Source organism: Rhinoderma darwinii, chromosome 2, assembly GCF_050947455.1.
Source record: "Rhinoderma darwinii isolate aRhiDar2 chromosome 2, aRhiDar2.hap1, whole genome shotgun sequence".
NCBI classification, from domain to species: Eukaryota; Metazoa; Chordata; class Amphibia; order Anura; family Rhinodermatidae; genus Rhinoderma; species Rhinoderma darwinii.
In genome coordinates this window covers 57,399,646-57,416,628 of record NC_134688.1, presented here as the reverse complement: position 1 = coordinate 57,416,628, position 16,983 = coordinate 57,399,646, and the positions used below count along the sequence as shown (strand labels likewise).

At 39.8% G+C, this 16,983-nt stretch overlaps 1 protein-coding gene across 1 annotated transcript in view; it reads right to left on the bottom strand.

The window, feature by feature from the left end:
• Positions 1 to 15,583: 15,583 nt before the first annotated feature.
• CDK8 (cyclin dependent kinase 8) overlaps positions 15,584 to 16,983 on the bottom strand; it is an 80,756-nt gene continuing 79,356 nt past the window's right edge. Inside the window, exons 12-13 of the mRNA XM_075851662.1 lie at positions 16,683 to 16,841; positions 15,584 to 16,112 (exon numbers count right to left, since the gene is read on the bottom strand). Of these exons, the coding sequence (XP_075707777.1) occupies positions 15,987 to 16,112; positions 16,683 to 16,841 (285 nt within the window). The 3' untranslated portion in view covers positions 15,584 to 15,986. The remainder of the gene's footprint in view (positions 16,113 to 16,682; positions 16,842 to 16,983) is intronic.

Here is a 16,983-nt window from a genome sequence, read left to right as displayed (position 1 = left end):
AATAGAAGATCATCCGGTGTGTGTGCAACTGTACCTTACTTACAAGGGCAGTCCATATGGGACTGTGGTTGAGAAGAGGATTGGGTGAGGGGGAGCACCAGCAGAAGAGAGATCATCTGAAACTGCACGTCCTACAAAGTTTATTTTCTTTATTATAGAATCTCATTTTATTCCTCTGAAGCTCTGGCATCAAAGGCCCTAGATGTGCATTTTTCCATAGCGAGTTTGCTTTATTACAGATAATCACAATGAAATCCCAGCTCTACAAAGGCTTTTTGCCTTTAATGGAATTTCTCATTTGGGTAAACTCACAGCTCGGTTTTCCTGCCACATCCATTGCCTGTCAAATCTGCGCTGCACTTAAAAGAGCTGAAATATTAGATACAGGTTTATTATTAAAAGAAAAATTCGATTGTGTTTTATATCTAGTCCCGCATCACTAATAGACTCGGAGGCAGCACATTGTGTTATTTGGTTAGTGTTTAAACCAATAACTGATAACATATATTCAGGCGATCAGCAGGTCAGGAACACAGGGCACTTTGTTGAGGCTTGTTCCATAAGATAAGGCTTTGTCGTTTTTGTCAATCAAGACACTTGGCACAGCAGTCACTCGTGACGTTCAAGGAAATCTTATCCAGATGTGTCATGTGCTCTACTAAAATACTGAAAAAACATCGAGTGATTTAAGAAAACAAGATTATCCTAATGTTAAAGTGTACCGCCAGCCAAAATGAAAACATCACATTGGTCCAGAATCTACACATGGACAATTACACGGGCAAACGAGCGTTCATGTACGCAACGATCTGCCAATGAATGAGTGAACTTCATCGTCTGATCTGCTAGTTTATGCAGCGTTAAATATTATCATGTCGCCAGCACATCTTGGTGTGTAAACTGGGAGGTGCTGCCGACATGATGATAACGTATGGGGACGAACGAGCATAGTAATGATCGCTCGTCCCCATACATAACCAATTATGGATCCTTGTGAAAGAAGCAAAACGAGGGCCAATTAACAAGCTGTCTCGTCAATCGGCACTCGTTTACACAGCCAATATCGGGCCGTGTAAGAAGACTGTATGACAGTAAGCTCACTTTAGTGGTTGCTGGGATGCTAGCAGGTTAGTGTTTAAATCCATGTCTATACAGGGGATTTGCCGTGTAATTCACATTTAATGATACTACAATTCACCTGGGCAATGGGGTCACTGGGCCTGTATATAAAAAAAAAAAAGAAAAATAAATAAATAAAAACCAACACCTAAGCCTAAAGGAAAAAAAAATTGTTCTATAACCAGTCTAAACACTATTTATTCTCACGGAAGTTACATGGCAAATAACAGATTATACTACCGGCTTACTCAACTATTACAACCGCTGAATGTTGGTTATTTTTGGCAAAATCTTTGATATTAAACTTTGTTAAATTGTATTCAAGGTACATAGTGCTTCGAAGAATTGTAGGCGGTAACATTACAAATGATTCACAGAAATCATAGCCAATTAAATCAGGAATCGCCTCGGATATCTGTCCTTACATGTCGTTTTCCAATTTTCTAGCAGCATTTACTATTAGGCTGGGTTCACACGAGCACATTAACGTCCGTAATGGATGGACGTATTTCGGCCGGAAGTCCCGGACCGAACTCAGTGCAGGGAGCCCTGCTCCTAGCATCGTAGTTATGTACGACGCTAGGAGTCCCTGCCTCTCCGTGGAACTACTGTCCCGTACTGAAAACATGATTACAGTACGGGACAGTTGTCCTACAGAGAGGCAGGGACTCCTAACATCGTACATAACTATGATGCTAGGAGCCCGGCTCCCTGCACTGTGTTCGGTCCGGTACTTGCGGCCGCAATACGTCCGTCAATTACGGATGTAATGCCCTCGTGTGCACATACCCTTAGGCTGGGTTCACACGAGCATGTTACGTCCGTAATGGACCGATCGTATTTCGGCCGCAAGTCCCGGACCGAACACACTGCAGGGAGCCGGGCTCCTAGCATCATAGTTATGTACGATGTTAGGAGTCCCTGCCTCGCTGCGGGACAACTGTCCCGTACTGTAATCATGTTTTCAGTACGGGACAGTAGTTCCACGGAGAGGCAGGGGCTCCTAGCATCGTACATAACTATGATGCTAGGAGCCCGGCTCCCTGCGGTGTGTTCAGTCCGGGACTTGCGGCCGAAATACGTTCCGTCCATTACGGACGTAACATGCTCATGTGAACCCAGCCTAATAGTGTTCTTCAGCCATGTATATATCCCAACCCGTAATTGGTCAGTGGAGCAGAGACTGCAGAATATATCCGCGTTTTAGTATATTGCATGTAATCATGAAAGAAGCAGCTTATTGAGGATAGAAAATCCTATAAAGTACTCAGCCTCATTGGCTATGCAAGTATTGGATTTTACATAGTGATTATATCGTATTCTAATGACCTTGAACACAGAAGAGGAGAAAACACGTTCCATATAAATACACATAAGTGAAAGATTATAAACTTGTCATCTAAAACGCAGGGAGAGCGCCACACATTAAAAAGATTAATGATCATCAATAATAAGATACTGAAGTCCTTGTCATAGTCTGTTGTCAATTTGATAGCCCTTTTCTGTTCCATCCATGGCAGAGTCCTACACAGCAATCTATGTAATACATTGTATAATTGGCAACATCATTTTGCAGTGTGGAGCAGATAAAGCCTCGTCTTCACAATCGCATCCATTGTTTGTCCAAAGGACTATAATGAGCGTGCGTCTAAATCGGACCACAATGTTGAGAAATCCGAAACTTGCAGTGGAGTTTAGGGTCCCCCATTCAGGTTCCTCATCTATTAGCCAGATTGGAGCACCTCTAACTCTGGTAGACCTCGACTGTCTGTGCATTACAAGCACAGTCCATTGATTTTCATAGGAGCGGTGTAATCCTTCACTTTTCCCGTGGTGGTGGTGCTGTAGGGAAATTGAAAATTTGCACCCAGACTCCCCCACAGATTACAGCTGATCGCTGGGACTCCAAGCAGTGGGACACCGTGTGATAAGCTTATTATTGAGGGCCCCTTCAAACAAAAATAGATCTAAAGTGGAAAAAGCTTAAAGGGAATGTGTCGCTAGAAATTATTATTATTTTTTTTTTTAGTTAAACAATTATTATTTAAGTGATTACACATTGTTTTAATTTTTTCACAAGTCAGGAAATATTATAAATTAGATTCTAATTTATAAAATTTCCATGTGCTGGGCACTAGAGGGAGCACTTCCCAAAATTGCAGCATGGTAAATGTGGTAAAGCACCCTCATTGCTTTATGCTGCAAATTTGGGGTAGACACACTCTCTAGTGTCCTCACACAATCCCCTCTCCCTTATTCTGGCTAGTGCCAGGAGAAGGAGGGGGTTTGAATCGTCAAATCTCCTACACTGTGTGCCGCCATTTTCTGAGCGAATGCAGTGTAGGAGGATTAGATACAGTGCTCAGCAGACAGTATAACACAAACATACACAAACGTAAAACACACATCACATACACGAACATAACTTACCTGCTCCTGCTGCCGTCTCTGCTCCTATTCCTTGCGCCTTCGCTTCGTTGAACATATGGCCGGAAGCCGCGGCCGTAAGTAATCATCTTACTGTCCGGCCGCGGCTTCCGATCCACATGAAAATGGCGCAGGATTTCTCTCGGCCAAAGACTTTCTTTTGGTCTGTGTGGGAGCGGCGCATGCGCCGTTCCCACACAGACGCCGTACGCTGCAGTGAATGGAACAGCTCCCGTTCGCATTCTCTATGGGGATGTATGTGCCGTATTCCATCTCTGTATGTGTCGTTAATCGACACATACAGAGATGAAAAAAAATGGCAGCCCCCATAGAGAAGTAAAAATAAGAAAAAAAAGTAAAGAGTCGAACACGAACACAAATAAATTACATTTTTTTTATCATACTAAAAGCAATATGATAAAAAAAATAAAAAAAAAATTTCATGACACCTTCCCTTTAAGTTTAGATAAAAACTGGTTTCCTAGCACTGGTTGGGGCTCACTAACAAAGACAAGTAGCAGTAGGTTTTATATACACCGCGTTCCAAATTATTATGCAAATGTTATTTTTCGCTGATTTTCCTAGTCGATGCAAATTACAGTATAATCGTCAAGCCATCAACCGTTGGAGTATAATGCTAATTTTATTGAACAAATCTCCTAATAACAGATCTTTTTTTAGAAGTAAAAAACTCAAAATGCACTGTTTCAAATTATTATGCACAACAGAGATCAAAACATTTTAAAGGTTGTAAAGAGAACTAAAATGGTAATTTGTTGAATTTGCAGCATCAGGAGGTCATATTTACAGAAATCAAAAGCTCTTTCAATAAAAAACAAAAACTTAACAGGCCAAGTTACATGTTAACATAGGACCCCTTCTTTGATATCACCTTCACAATTCTTGCATCCATTGAATTTGTGAGTATTTGGACAGTTTCTGCTTGAATATCTTTGAAGGATGTCAGAATAGCCTCCCAGAGCTTGTTTTGATGTGAACTGCCTCCCAACCTCATAGATATTTTGCTTGAGGATGCTCCAAAGGTTCTCAATAACCCAAACTCTTCATTATGGGGCGACCCGCTGGTTTTGCCGTCTTCATCTCTATTGGGCCCCATGCGCTTTCAACGGGAGGTGTGGGAAACCTGTAAACAACGCTTTCATTTGGCGTCGGGTTGCCCGCCCTTGACCTCGGTACTCTACACTCCCACTATTCCGGGCGGTACTGCCTCCAGGGTAGTCCGATTGTGGACGGGGATAGAGGTATTCCATTTGGCCGATATGGTTGATCCTCACACGCTAGAGCTTCACCCGTTTTCATATTTCCAACGGCATCATAACATCCCCTCTTCTACATATTTCCACTATCTTCAGATCAGACATTACATGCAACAAACTTTCGGATCCACGCGGGTCACTACACCTACAAGCTTTGAAATGTTGTGTCGGCATACTACCACTACTAAAGGGCTTATATCCGCTATTTACGCGATACTGCTGACTCCGGATAACTCCCCTCCACTTGCTTTTTTTTGCAATAGCATGGAATTTATCCTAAAAAATAATATCTTTTCATTCAACCAGAAACTGTACCACCAAGTAAAAGGCACAGCTATGGGGACACGGGTAGCTCCTAGCTATGCAAATATCTTTATGGGAATGTTTGAGGAAGAACACATCTGGCAACATCCATGGGCAATTTCTAATATTTTATTATTCAGAAGATATATAGATGATCTGTTCTTGATCTGGGAAGGTTATCTTACAACAGCGACAGAATTTTGTCAAACATTAAATAACAATACCTGGGGGATAAAATTCACTTTTAATATACAACCAATTGAAATTGATTTTTTGGATCTTACAGTAGTAAAAACTACAAATAAAATCATTACTCGTACACATTTCAAAAAAGTTGACAGCAATAGCTACCTGGACTATAAGAGTAGTCACTACCACAAGTGGCTAAAAAACATCCCATATAGTCAGTACAAAAGAATCCGAAAAAACTGCACATTGGATAAAGATTTTAATGATCAAAGTCGTATTTTACAAAAAAGATTTAACCCCTTAAGGACGCAGCCTAGTTTGGGCCTTAAGGCTCAGAGCCCATTTTTCAAATCTGACATATTTCACTTTATGTGGTAATAACGTCGGAATGCTTAAACCTATCCAAGCGATTCTGAGATTGTTTTCTCGTGACACTTTGGGCTTCATGTTCGTGGTAAAATTTGGTCGATATATTCAGTCTTTATTTGTGAAAAATTGCAAAATTTAGAGAAAATTTACAAAAAATAGCATTTTTCAGAATTTAAATGCATCTGCTTGAAAAACAGACAGTTATACCACCCAAAATAGTTACTAGTTCACATTTCCCATATGTCTACTTTTGATTGGCATCGTTTTTTGAACATTCTTTTATTTTTCTTGGACGTTACAAGGCTTAGAACATAAACAGCAATTTCTCATATTCTTAAGAAAATTTCAAAAGCCTTTTTTTGAAGGTGCCAGTTCAGTTCTGAAGTGGATTTGAGGGGACTATGTGTTAGAAACCCCCATAAAACACCCCATTTTAAAAACTAGACCCCTCAAAGTATTCAAAACAGCATATAGAAAGTTTTTTAACCCTTCAGGCATTTCACAGGAATTAAAGCAAAGTGGAAATTAAATTTGCAAATTTCATTTTTTCTGCTGATTTTCAATTTTATTCAATTTTTTTTTAGTAACAGAGAAGGTTTTACCTGAGAAACACTACTAAATATGTATTGTCCAGATTCTGCAGTTTTTAGAAATGTCCCACATGTGGCCCTACTGCGCTCGTGGACTAAAACACAAGCCCTAGAAGCAAAGAAGCACCTAGTGCATTTTGAGGCCTCTTTTTTATTAGAATATATTTTAGGCAGCATGCCAGGTTTGAAGAGGCGTTGAGGTATCAAAACAATGGAAACCCACCAGAAGTGACCCCATTTTGGAAATTACACCCCTCAAGGAATTCATTTATGGTTTTTGTTATCATTTTGACCGCACAGTTTTTTCACAGCACCTATTTGAATTGGGCTGTGAAATGAAAAAAATGATATTTTTTCCAATAAAATGTCATTTTTGATCAAATTTTCTTATTTTCACAGGGAACAACATACCCCATTTTGTTGCCCAATTTGTCCTTAGTGCGGCAATACCCCATTTGTGGTGATAAACTGCCGTTTGGGCCCATGGGAGGGCTCAGAAGGAAAGGAGCGCTATGTGTTTGTTGGAGTCCAGATTTTGCTGGATTGGTTTTCGGGTGCCATGTCGCATTTGCAGAGCCCCAGAGGTATCAAAGCAATGGAAACCCACCAGAAGTGACCCCATTTTGGAAACTACACCCCTCAAGGAATTCATTTATGGTTTTTGTTATCATTTTGACCGCACAGGTTTTTCACAGCACCTATTTGAATTGGGCTGTGAAATGAAAAAAATTATATTTTTTCCAATAAGATGTCATTTTTGATCAAAATTTCTTATTTTCACAGGGAACAACATACCCCATTTTGTTGCCCAATTTGTCCTTAGTGCGGCAATACCCCATTTGTGGTGATAAACTGCCGTTTGGGCCCATGGGAGGGCTCAGACGGAAAGGAGCGCTATGTGTTTGTTGGAGTCCAGATTTTGCTGGATTGGTTTTCGGGTGCCATGTTGCATTTGCAGAGCCCCAGAGGTATCAAAGCAATGGAAACCCACCAGAAGTGACCCCATTTTGAAAACTACACCCCTCAAGGAATTCATTTATGGTTTTTGTTATCATTTTGACCGCACAGTTTTTTCACAGCACCTATTTGAATTGGGCTGTGAAATGAAAAAAATGATATTTTTTCCAATAAGATGTCATTTTTGATCAAAATTTTTTATTTTCACAAGGAACAACATACCCCATTTTGTTGCCCAATTTGTCCTTAGTGCGGCAATACCCCATTTGTGGTGATAAACTGCCCTTTGGGCCCATGGGAGGGCTCAGAAGGAAAGGACCACCATTTGGCCTACTGGAGTTTTTCTGGTGCTAAGTCATGTGTGCAGAAGCCCCTGAGGTACCAGTACAGTTGAAACCCCCGAGAAGTGACCCCATTTTAAAAACTACACCCCTTAAGACATTCATCTAGAGGTGTAGTGAGCATTTTGACCCCACAGGTACTGTGTAAAAGATAATGCGCAGCAGATGGTGCAGTGTGAGATTTGCAATTTTATATATGTATATGCCATTTCAGTGTCCAATATAGTGTGCCCAGCATGCGCCACCGGAGATATACACCCCTTAAATTGTAATGTGGGTTCTCCTGGGTACGACAATACCCTACATGTGGCTGTTATCAGCTGCCTGGGCATACGGCAGGGCTCAGAAGGGAAAGATGAGGGGGGTAAGCTGTGCGGAGTGCATCAGGGTAAATTGAAAATCAAGGGATGTATGATACATTTTAAAACAATCTTTTATACAGAGCCCTGGTTTTTCGGGACACGTGTCACATTGGTATATTGTGTTCTTCCTTATCCCCCTCTTATAGCAGACTCTGCACCTCTTTTGACTCTTTCCCTTTCCACCGGTTTGGGGACCTTCTCCTGGAAAGTGTTGCCCTGGTACGATGCGCCCCCCCTTCCTGGTCCCTAAAGATTAGATCTTGAAATTCCAGGAAAGTTCCCCTCTGGCCTGCACATCGACGTAGCACATACGCATTGTACAAAGCCATCTGTATGATGTGCCCGGCCAGCTTCTTATACCTCACCGCATGGCGCTGTAGGGCTTCAGGACTTGATTTGACAAGTCCATCCCTCCCATGTACCTATTGTAGTCCAGGATGCAGTCTGGTTTGGGGGTGGCCTTTCCTTCATATATCCTAAATCTGTAGGTATACCCTGATGCACTCTCGCAGCTTATACATCTTCACGCCATACCTTGCCCTCTTACCTGGCAGGTACTGGCGGAATTGAACCCTCCCTTTAAAATGTACCAGGGACTCATCAATAGAAAAACACTTCTCGGGGGTGTATGCTTGGGAAAACCGGGCACTGGAACGGTCTAATAGGGGTCTCCGTTTATACAAACGGTCAAAACTGGGGTCATCTCGGAGTGGGCACGGCTCATTATCAGTATAATGTAAGAAGCGAAGTATTGCCTCATTTATTTATTTTTTTAGGTTCCAGTTAATTTCTGAAGTTGCTTTGAGGGGCCCATATATTAGAAACCCCTATCAAACACCCCATTTTAGAAACTAGACCCCTCAAAGTATTCACAACAGCATTTAGAAAGTTTATGAACCCTTTAGGTGTTTCACAGAAATTTAGAGCAAAGTAGAGGTGACATTTACTCTTTTTATACCATTTTTTTTATAACACAAAAGGATTTATCAGAGAAACGCAACTCAATACTTATTGCCCAGATTCTGCAGTTTAGAGAAATATCCCACATGTGGCCCTAGTGCGGTAATGGACTGAAGCACCGGCCTCCGAAGCAAAGGAGCACCTAGCGGATTTTGAGCCCTCTTTTTTATTAGGCACCATGTCCGGTTTGAAGAGGTCTTGTGGTGCCAAAACATTGGAAACCCCCCAAAAGTGACCCCAATTTGGAAACTAGACCCCTTGAGGAATCCATTGTAGTTTTCATGGGGTGCATGCGGCTTTTTGATCAGTTTTTATTCTATTTTTAGGTGGCGTGGTGACTAATAAACAGCAATTCTACTATTGTTTTTGTATACTTTTTTTTTTACAGCGTTCACCGTGCGCTATAAATGATATATTAACTTTATTCTGCGGGGCGATACGATCACGGCGATACCAGATGTTTATAGTTTTTTTTTATGTCTTATGGCGTTTGCACAATAAAATAAGTTTTGTAAACAATCATTCACTTTTTGTGTTACCTTATTCTAAGAGCCATAACGTTTTTATTTTTCAATCAATAAAGCCGTGCGAGGACTTATTTTTTGCGTAACGAACTGTATTTTCCATCAGTACCATTTTTAGGTACATGCGACTTTTTGATCTCTTTTTATTCCATTTTTTGGGAGGTGAAGTGACCAAACAATTGTGATTGTGGTACGGTTTATTAATATTTTTTTTTACGGCGTTCACCGCGCGGGATAAATAACAAAATAATTTTGTAGTTCAGGCCGTTACGGACGCGGCGATACCAATTATGTATAGTTTATTTGTTTGTTTATATATTTTTATTAATAATAAAGGCCTGATAAGGGAAAAAGTGGGACTTTTACTTTTATTACTTTTAAAACTTTTATTTTCTTATTTTTACACATCTTTTTTTAACTTTTTTTTTACTTTATTACTTTGTCCCACTAGGGGACATGAGGGCAGGAGGCCCTGATCGCTATTCTAATACACTGCACTACATGCGTAGTGCAGTGTATTAGAACTGTCAGCTACTCACTGACAGCAAGCATAGTGGGTCCTGACGTTGTCAGGACCCACTAGGCTTCCGTCTATGGCATAGCCGGACGCCATTGTTTGGTGTCCGGTTGCCATAGTCACCATCGCCGGCCGCTATCGCGTAGCAGGCCGGCGATGGCAGCTTAACCCCTAAAAAGCCGCGATCTCTATAGAACGCGGCTTTTAAGGGGTTAATCAGCGGGGACACAGCGATCGGTCCCCGCTGTAGGAGCTGTGACAGCTGCTGAACAAGACAGCAGCGTCACAGCTCCTGTATGTGTCGGGAGGACGGCCGAAACGGCCGTTACTCCCGAGACGTACTATTACGGCATGGAGCGCGAACGATACAGCTGCCATGACGTAATAGTACGTCAAGGAGCGGGAAGGGGTTAAAGAAAAGAATTACCCACAGACCCTTCTCACGGATGCATATAAAAAAACAGTAACTCTAAGCCAGGAGGATTGTCTACCTCCTAAGAATACATTAATAAAAGTAAAGGATACAACAGACATAATAAAAGTGAAGGAGAAACAACAAACAAACTCTTTTTCCCTCAACTTCATAACCAAATATAATGCAGCACATAAAAATATAAAAGATATCATGAACAAACATTGGCACATTTTACATATTGACCCGTTTTTAAAAAAATAGCCTGCCAATAAAACCAATGATAACTTTTAAAAGTGCAAAAACTGTGAAGAATATTTTAGCACCGAGTCGGATTAATTTTGCTGGAAAACAAAAGATGTTTCAACAAAATACTTTGATCCCATATTTATACACAAAGGGGAGTTCTAAATGTAGAAAAAAAAGATGTTTATGCTGTTCTAGTATACGTACTACAGATATTTTTAGATCAAATCAAACAAAAAATGAATATCAAATTGAAACACAGCTAAACTGCCAGTCAAACTATGTTGTATATCTCATTGACTGTATTTGTGGTCTCCAATATGTGGGAAGAACCATTCAACCCTTACATTGTCGACTAAATAAGCATCGTTCCAATTGCAAGAAAAAAATCCTTTTGCATAGTATCTCCAAACACTGTACTTTATCTCATAATAATGATTTTGGATGCTTTAATATTACACCTATTGAACATATAAATGTAAGCCGAGTGGATAGATACGATTCACTATGCAAGAGGGAAATCTATTGGATATATAAATTGAAGACTCTAAAACCTGAAGGTCTGAATGAAATCACAGAGATCATAATCTAACAAAACGAATTTACTCTGGATGAGTCCTATTATATAAAGATAATTAAGAAATTCGCTATATGCGACTTTATATATGTAATTTTTACAAGAACCGGCAAAAAAAAAAAAAAAAAAAAAAAAATAAAAAATAAAAAAATCGCACTGAAAAAAAGAGAGAAAGAAAAAAATATATATTTTTTTTCTCATAATAAAAACCACAAAATCTCATTTTTTGAAAGTAACACCAAGTCTAGTATAAGGATAAAATTAGTATTACTATATATTTTTATGAAAATGATACAATTATAGAGAAAAAAAAGACACCTGAAAATGTATATATACATGTGTATATACACAAAATTTGCAAAAAAACTATTTTAGCTTAATACTTATGAATCTATATAGCTAAATATAAAAATAGAATAAAATGTGCAAAAAAAGAAATTTATCCTTTATACTACCATTAGAAACAACTATAAACAGGATGATACTCCATTTATACGCTAAAACTCTCTTCATGATAATTATGATCATAAACCATACATGGTCTCCAAACGTTAAGAATACTATGGTAGCTTTCTGTTATCTTTAAAAATCTTTTTTAAATAAAATCTCTTTATACAAAAACCTCTTTTCTTAATTAAATTTTAACATCACAATAATTTTAGACCATATATATATATATATATATATATACATATATAAACTGCATGTATATATGTATACGTTTTATTCTGTTTAATTAAGTTTTTATGCAATTGTTAGATATGTTCCGATCATAATATATGTTTAATTGATATACACATATACATATATACTTTTTTATTTCAATTTTAATTGTATTTATATGCATTATCTGATACGTATTTTTGTTTAACCTGTGTACCCGACCCGGTAGTTCTCGCCCTCAACTGACCTTTCATTCGGTTATTTAACCGACACCCCACCCATTTACGTATTTGTATGCTACTTGAGGAAGAAACCGGTCCGGTTTTGAAACTGTTCACTGCTAAACAGTCGTGTTTTATATCTAATAAATCCTTTTTACCACCGATCATTATCCTATCTTTGAGGCATTTGGATTGTATCCAGTATGGATGATTGCCTCGATCAGTAGCGCATAGAAGACACCCGGTTTTTTGGCTTTTGCTTTTATTCCTTCCCCTCCACTTGGGCATAGATATATGTTAAAATGGGAGATCCTGTTGAATAAACCTATCCCTCTCTCATTGTGGCAGATTATCTGGTCACAAGCAGCTAAAACTTCCATCTGCACTGCATATAAAGAAAATCAATACAAAATTCTTATGTTTTGGTACCATACCCCTGCCTTTCTGCATGGCTTCAATCCGGGTATTCCTTCGGATTGTTGGTGATGCAGAGAGGAGACCTGTTCCATATTTTTTGGAGCTGCTCACTGGTGCAACAGTTTTGGCTGGAGGTTAGGAATTTGGCGACGGCGGTATTACAGCGGGATATTCCTCTAGACCCTCTTCATTATCTCCTGAATGTCCCTCCTAGGTCCTTGGAGAAGCCACTAGCTCGACTTTTTCGACACTTTCTCACTGCCGCTAAGACTTTGATAGCTTGGAAATGGAGACAGACTGCCCCTCCTTCTCACATCGACTTACTGACTAGAATTCGGGAAATTCGCACTATGGAGCATATGACGGCCTCAATTGACAATATGCTGGACAGGTTCAAAGTGGTGTGGGATCCGTGGGATAAGTATTGGCTACAGATATGTCAGGGTTAGGCAGTAGATTGATCTCGGATTGTCCCCCCCCTCCCCTTTTGTCTTTTCCCCGGTGTTTTGTTTTGTCTGTTTGGATTTACTGCTATGTCAAATGGATTGTATGGCCTGCCCACGCGTCCTAATGTTGTGTGTATTTTGAAAACTCTCAATAAAAATACAGTTGAAACCAAAAGGTTCTCAATAGGGTTGAGGTCAGGGGAACATGGGGGCCACACCATGAGTTTCTCTCCTTTTATACCCATAGCAGCCAATGACATAGAGGTATTCTTTGCAGCATGAGATGGTGCATTGTCATGCATGAAGATAATTTTGCTACGGAAAGCATGGTTCTTCTTTTTGTATCACGGAAGAAAGTGGTCAGTCATAAACTCTACGTACTTTTCAGAGGTCATTTTCACACCGTCAGGGACCCTAAAGGGGCCTACCAGCTGTCTCCCCATGATTCCAGCCCAAAACATGACTCCACCAACTCCTTGCGGATGTCGCAGCCTTGTTGGGACATGGTGACCATTCACCAACCATCCACTACTCCATCCATCTGGACCATTCAGGGTTGCACGGCACTCATCAGTAAACACCACGGTTTGTAAATTAGTCTTCGTGTATTTGTGAGCCCACTGCAACCGTTTCTGCTTGTGAGTATTGTTTAGGGGTGGCCGAATAATAGCTTTATGCACACTTGCAAACCTCTGGAGGATCCTACACCTTGAGGTTTGCGGGACTCCAGAGGCACCAGCGGCTTCAAATACCTCTTTGCTGTTTTGCAATGGCATTTTAGCAGCTGCTCTCCTAATCCTATTAATTTGTCTGGCAGAAACCTTCCTCATTATGCCTTTATCTGAATGAACCCGTCTGTGCTCTGAATCAGCCACAAATCTTTTCACAGTACGATGATCATGGTTAAGTTTTCTAGAAATATCCAATGTTTTCATACCTTGTCCAAGGTATTGCACTATTTCACGCTTTTCGGCAGCAGAGAGATCCTTTTTCTTTCCCATATTGCTTGTGGCCTGCTTAATAATGTGGAACGTCCTTCTTAAGTCGTTTCTTTGATTGGGCACACCTGGCAAACTAATCACAGGTGTCCGAGATTGATTAAAATGATCCACAGATCCCTAAGACACAATACCATCCATGAGTTTTAATTGAAAAACTAATAATTAAATGTTTATGACACTTAAATCCAATGTGCATAATAATTTGGAACACTGTAGTGAAAACCTTTAGGGCGTTGTCCAGAATGTAAAAAAAGGCAGTTTTTTTATTTATTTTGGGAACAGCGCCATTTGTATCCATGTGTTGTCTCGTATTGTGCCCAGCCCCACTCACTTCAATATGGATGAGCTGCAATACCAGACACCGCTAATGGACATATGTGGCTGATTTTGGAGGAACAAAAAAGGCAGATCCAGTGTCTTATTTTTCTTGGCCAGTGTTTTCCGGACAAGCAAATTTCCTACTACTACGGCATTATGACCGGACAACTCTCGGGTCCTTCAAAATAAACCAATAAAACCAGTCAGATTAAATGTAACGCTATAAATTAGCGCTGAGGTCCTGGGTTTGTATCAGACCAATGACATCTGCATGGATCTAGTTTCCTTCCACAATCCCCCTTCCAATTAAATCAGCCCTAGTATATGTGTCTGAGAAATAAGATTGTGAGCACCACAGAGGACTGGGGCTGATGTGAATGTGACAATCTCTGTACACTGTTGCGGAATAGGTTGGCGCTATATAAGCAACTGGAAAAAATACTTTCTTAATTTGGCCATAGATTTGTCGAAGATCCAACAAATATTTGGTTTTTCTATCAGGTGCTCATCAATAAAAAGATAATGGACATAGGATTAGTCTAGGAGCTCCAGCAGGGAACAGAGAGGGATCTGAGTATATCATCAGTTTAGCGAGGTGGAGTACATTGACGATACGGAACGGTATTGCTGCGTGAACACACACAAATTAACTTTCTGTTTTATGAAAAATAAATTTATTACTTAACACCTTGTTTTAACAATGCTGAATAATTTTTTTTTAAATCAGAATACTTGTCATTCTTGTCAAATAGTTTGATACAGTACATTGTATGTTACAGTTTCTGCATTCCTTATAAATTCGAAGGCTTTCCCACCCCATGTACTCCGCTGTAACTATATCCATTCTAAAATAAGGTGTCGACCAAATAAAAACAAATAGGAACGGATTTGAAATCCACTAGACCAAGCCAGCTGAGAAAGATCCGACCAGACGCAGTGTCCGAGGACGAGCAACTTTCATGCTCAATGTTTTTGGTTTTTAAAAACTGGTTAGCAAGTCAGCAACAGAAAAAAATAGGACCATACATTTTTTTTTAATTTCTTTTTTATTATTTTTTTTTTTTTGTTTGCTGGAGCAAACGGATTCAAATCAGTTCCAGACATTTACTTTCATATAGCAGCTTTAATACCAGTCAGGTTAAGAAGTTAATCAAAATTTGGGTAATAATCTTTGGGAGGCTCATAATGAAAATGAAAAAAGTTTAATAATGGGGCTAAAATGTAACAAAATTGCGGATTTAAAAAAAAATAAAAATAAATACTCATTTGTATCACAAAAAAAAAAAAAAAGTACCAAAATGATCTGGAGATATTTGTTCCAGCCTTGTGCGATGATGATGGTTAAGATCATTTAAAAAGAAAAAAAAAAAAAAAAAAAAAAAGTTATTGGTCAGATAATATTCTTACGGTAAAAAGTCACCACATACGATAACGAAAAACTGTTCCAAGCATACTTCACAGTTTCAACTTCTAGCATCACTGAAAGAAACGCATTGGTCGATTTAAACCATTTTCAAGTATACTATGGAAGTAGCAAATTCACAATATAGACTGTGCTAAGATTTGCGCACTCACTCGCTTTCGAGTCAAACCTCCATGTGGGATCTACATTCTGTAAAATGTTGTGTAACTTGGCTTTTGGACATTTTCAAGGTGTGGTTGTACAGTACACTCCAAAGCCAGGCGGCTACAACTCAGTCCTGTAGCCTAAGCGACAGTGCATCGACGTTTCCTGGTCTCTGGGTACAGCTCAGTACCGGTGAGTCTGATGGGAGTATTGTGGAGGCTGCTGGGAGGTAGTCGAATATCCCATGCTGCTCTGAGGTTGTGATGTGCTTGGTCCAGGGTTTGGATAGGCAGCATGTGGATTGGAACGCTACAAAGCAGAAGAAAAGAAAATTTAGAAAATGGAAGTTGCTGCCATCTAATTTCCACTGCAGTGGCCACTACAGGAGAAATGTAGTATTACATGCAGCCATTCATATGGTTTGTTCTCTGTTCTGGCTCAGAGAGGCTTCCCGATCGAGGGGGCCTCTGCAAGATGCCCAAAGGACGTGATAAAGTAATCAACTTTACATACCAACCACTAAACCTAAAATTGGCAGGTTAAGGTTTCAAGCGGTTCTCAGCGAATCATGGGGGGGGGGGGGGGGGGGGTGTTTTAGACATTTATATCTTTAAATGGCATCACTGACATGGGTAGCTTCTCTTTAGCAAGAAATGGCTGCCTACAAGGAACAAAACATTGCGCATCAAGTGGAAAGATCATATCAGTCTAGTTGGTACTTCTGTAGTGGGTGCACTACCTGGTCCTTAATCCATTAGATCCTGATTAAATGACCATAATTGTATTTCCATTGGAAAAAGATGGTGTTCTACGTTACTATGGACAGTTATAATACACAGATGAGCAAGACACAGTAAGGGAGAGCCAAATGGTTTTTACCTGATAGTCTGAGGTCATGATGAGCCCACCTGAGGTAGTGGTAGGGGGAACAACCCTCACTTTCTTCAGCGGTGGCCCTTGTGCGTGGCTGTTATCTTGGTTTCCTGGGTGCCCAGTGCCATTAGTATGATTATTGCCTTGCTGCTGCTGTTGATTTTTCTTCAGTGATTTAAAGACACAGAATTATTTTAGTGGTGAACATGAACAAAAAATTCCTATGAAAGGAGTTGTCCGTACATTAAATATCATTCATTATATAGATCATAAAAAAAAGAAAAGAAATGAACAATGTTTGCCATTT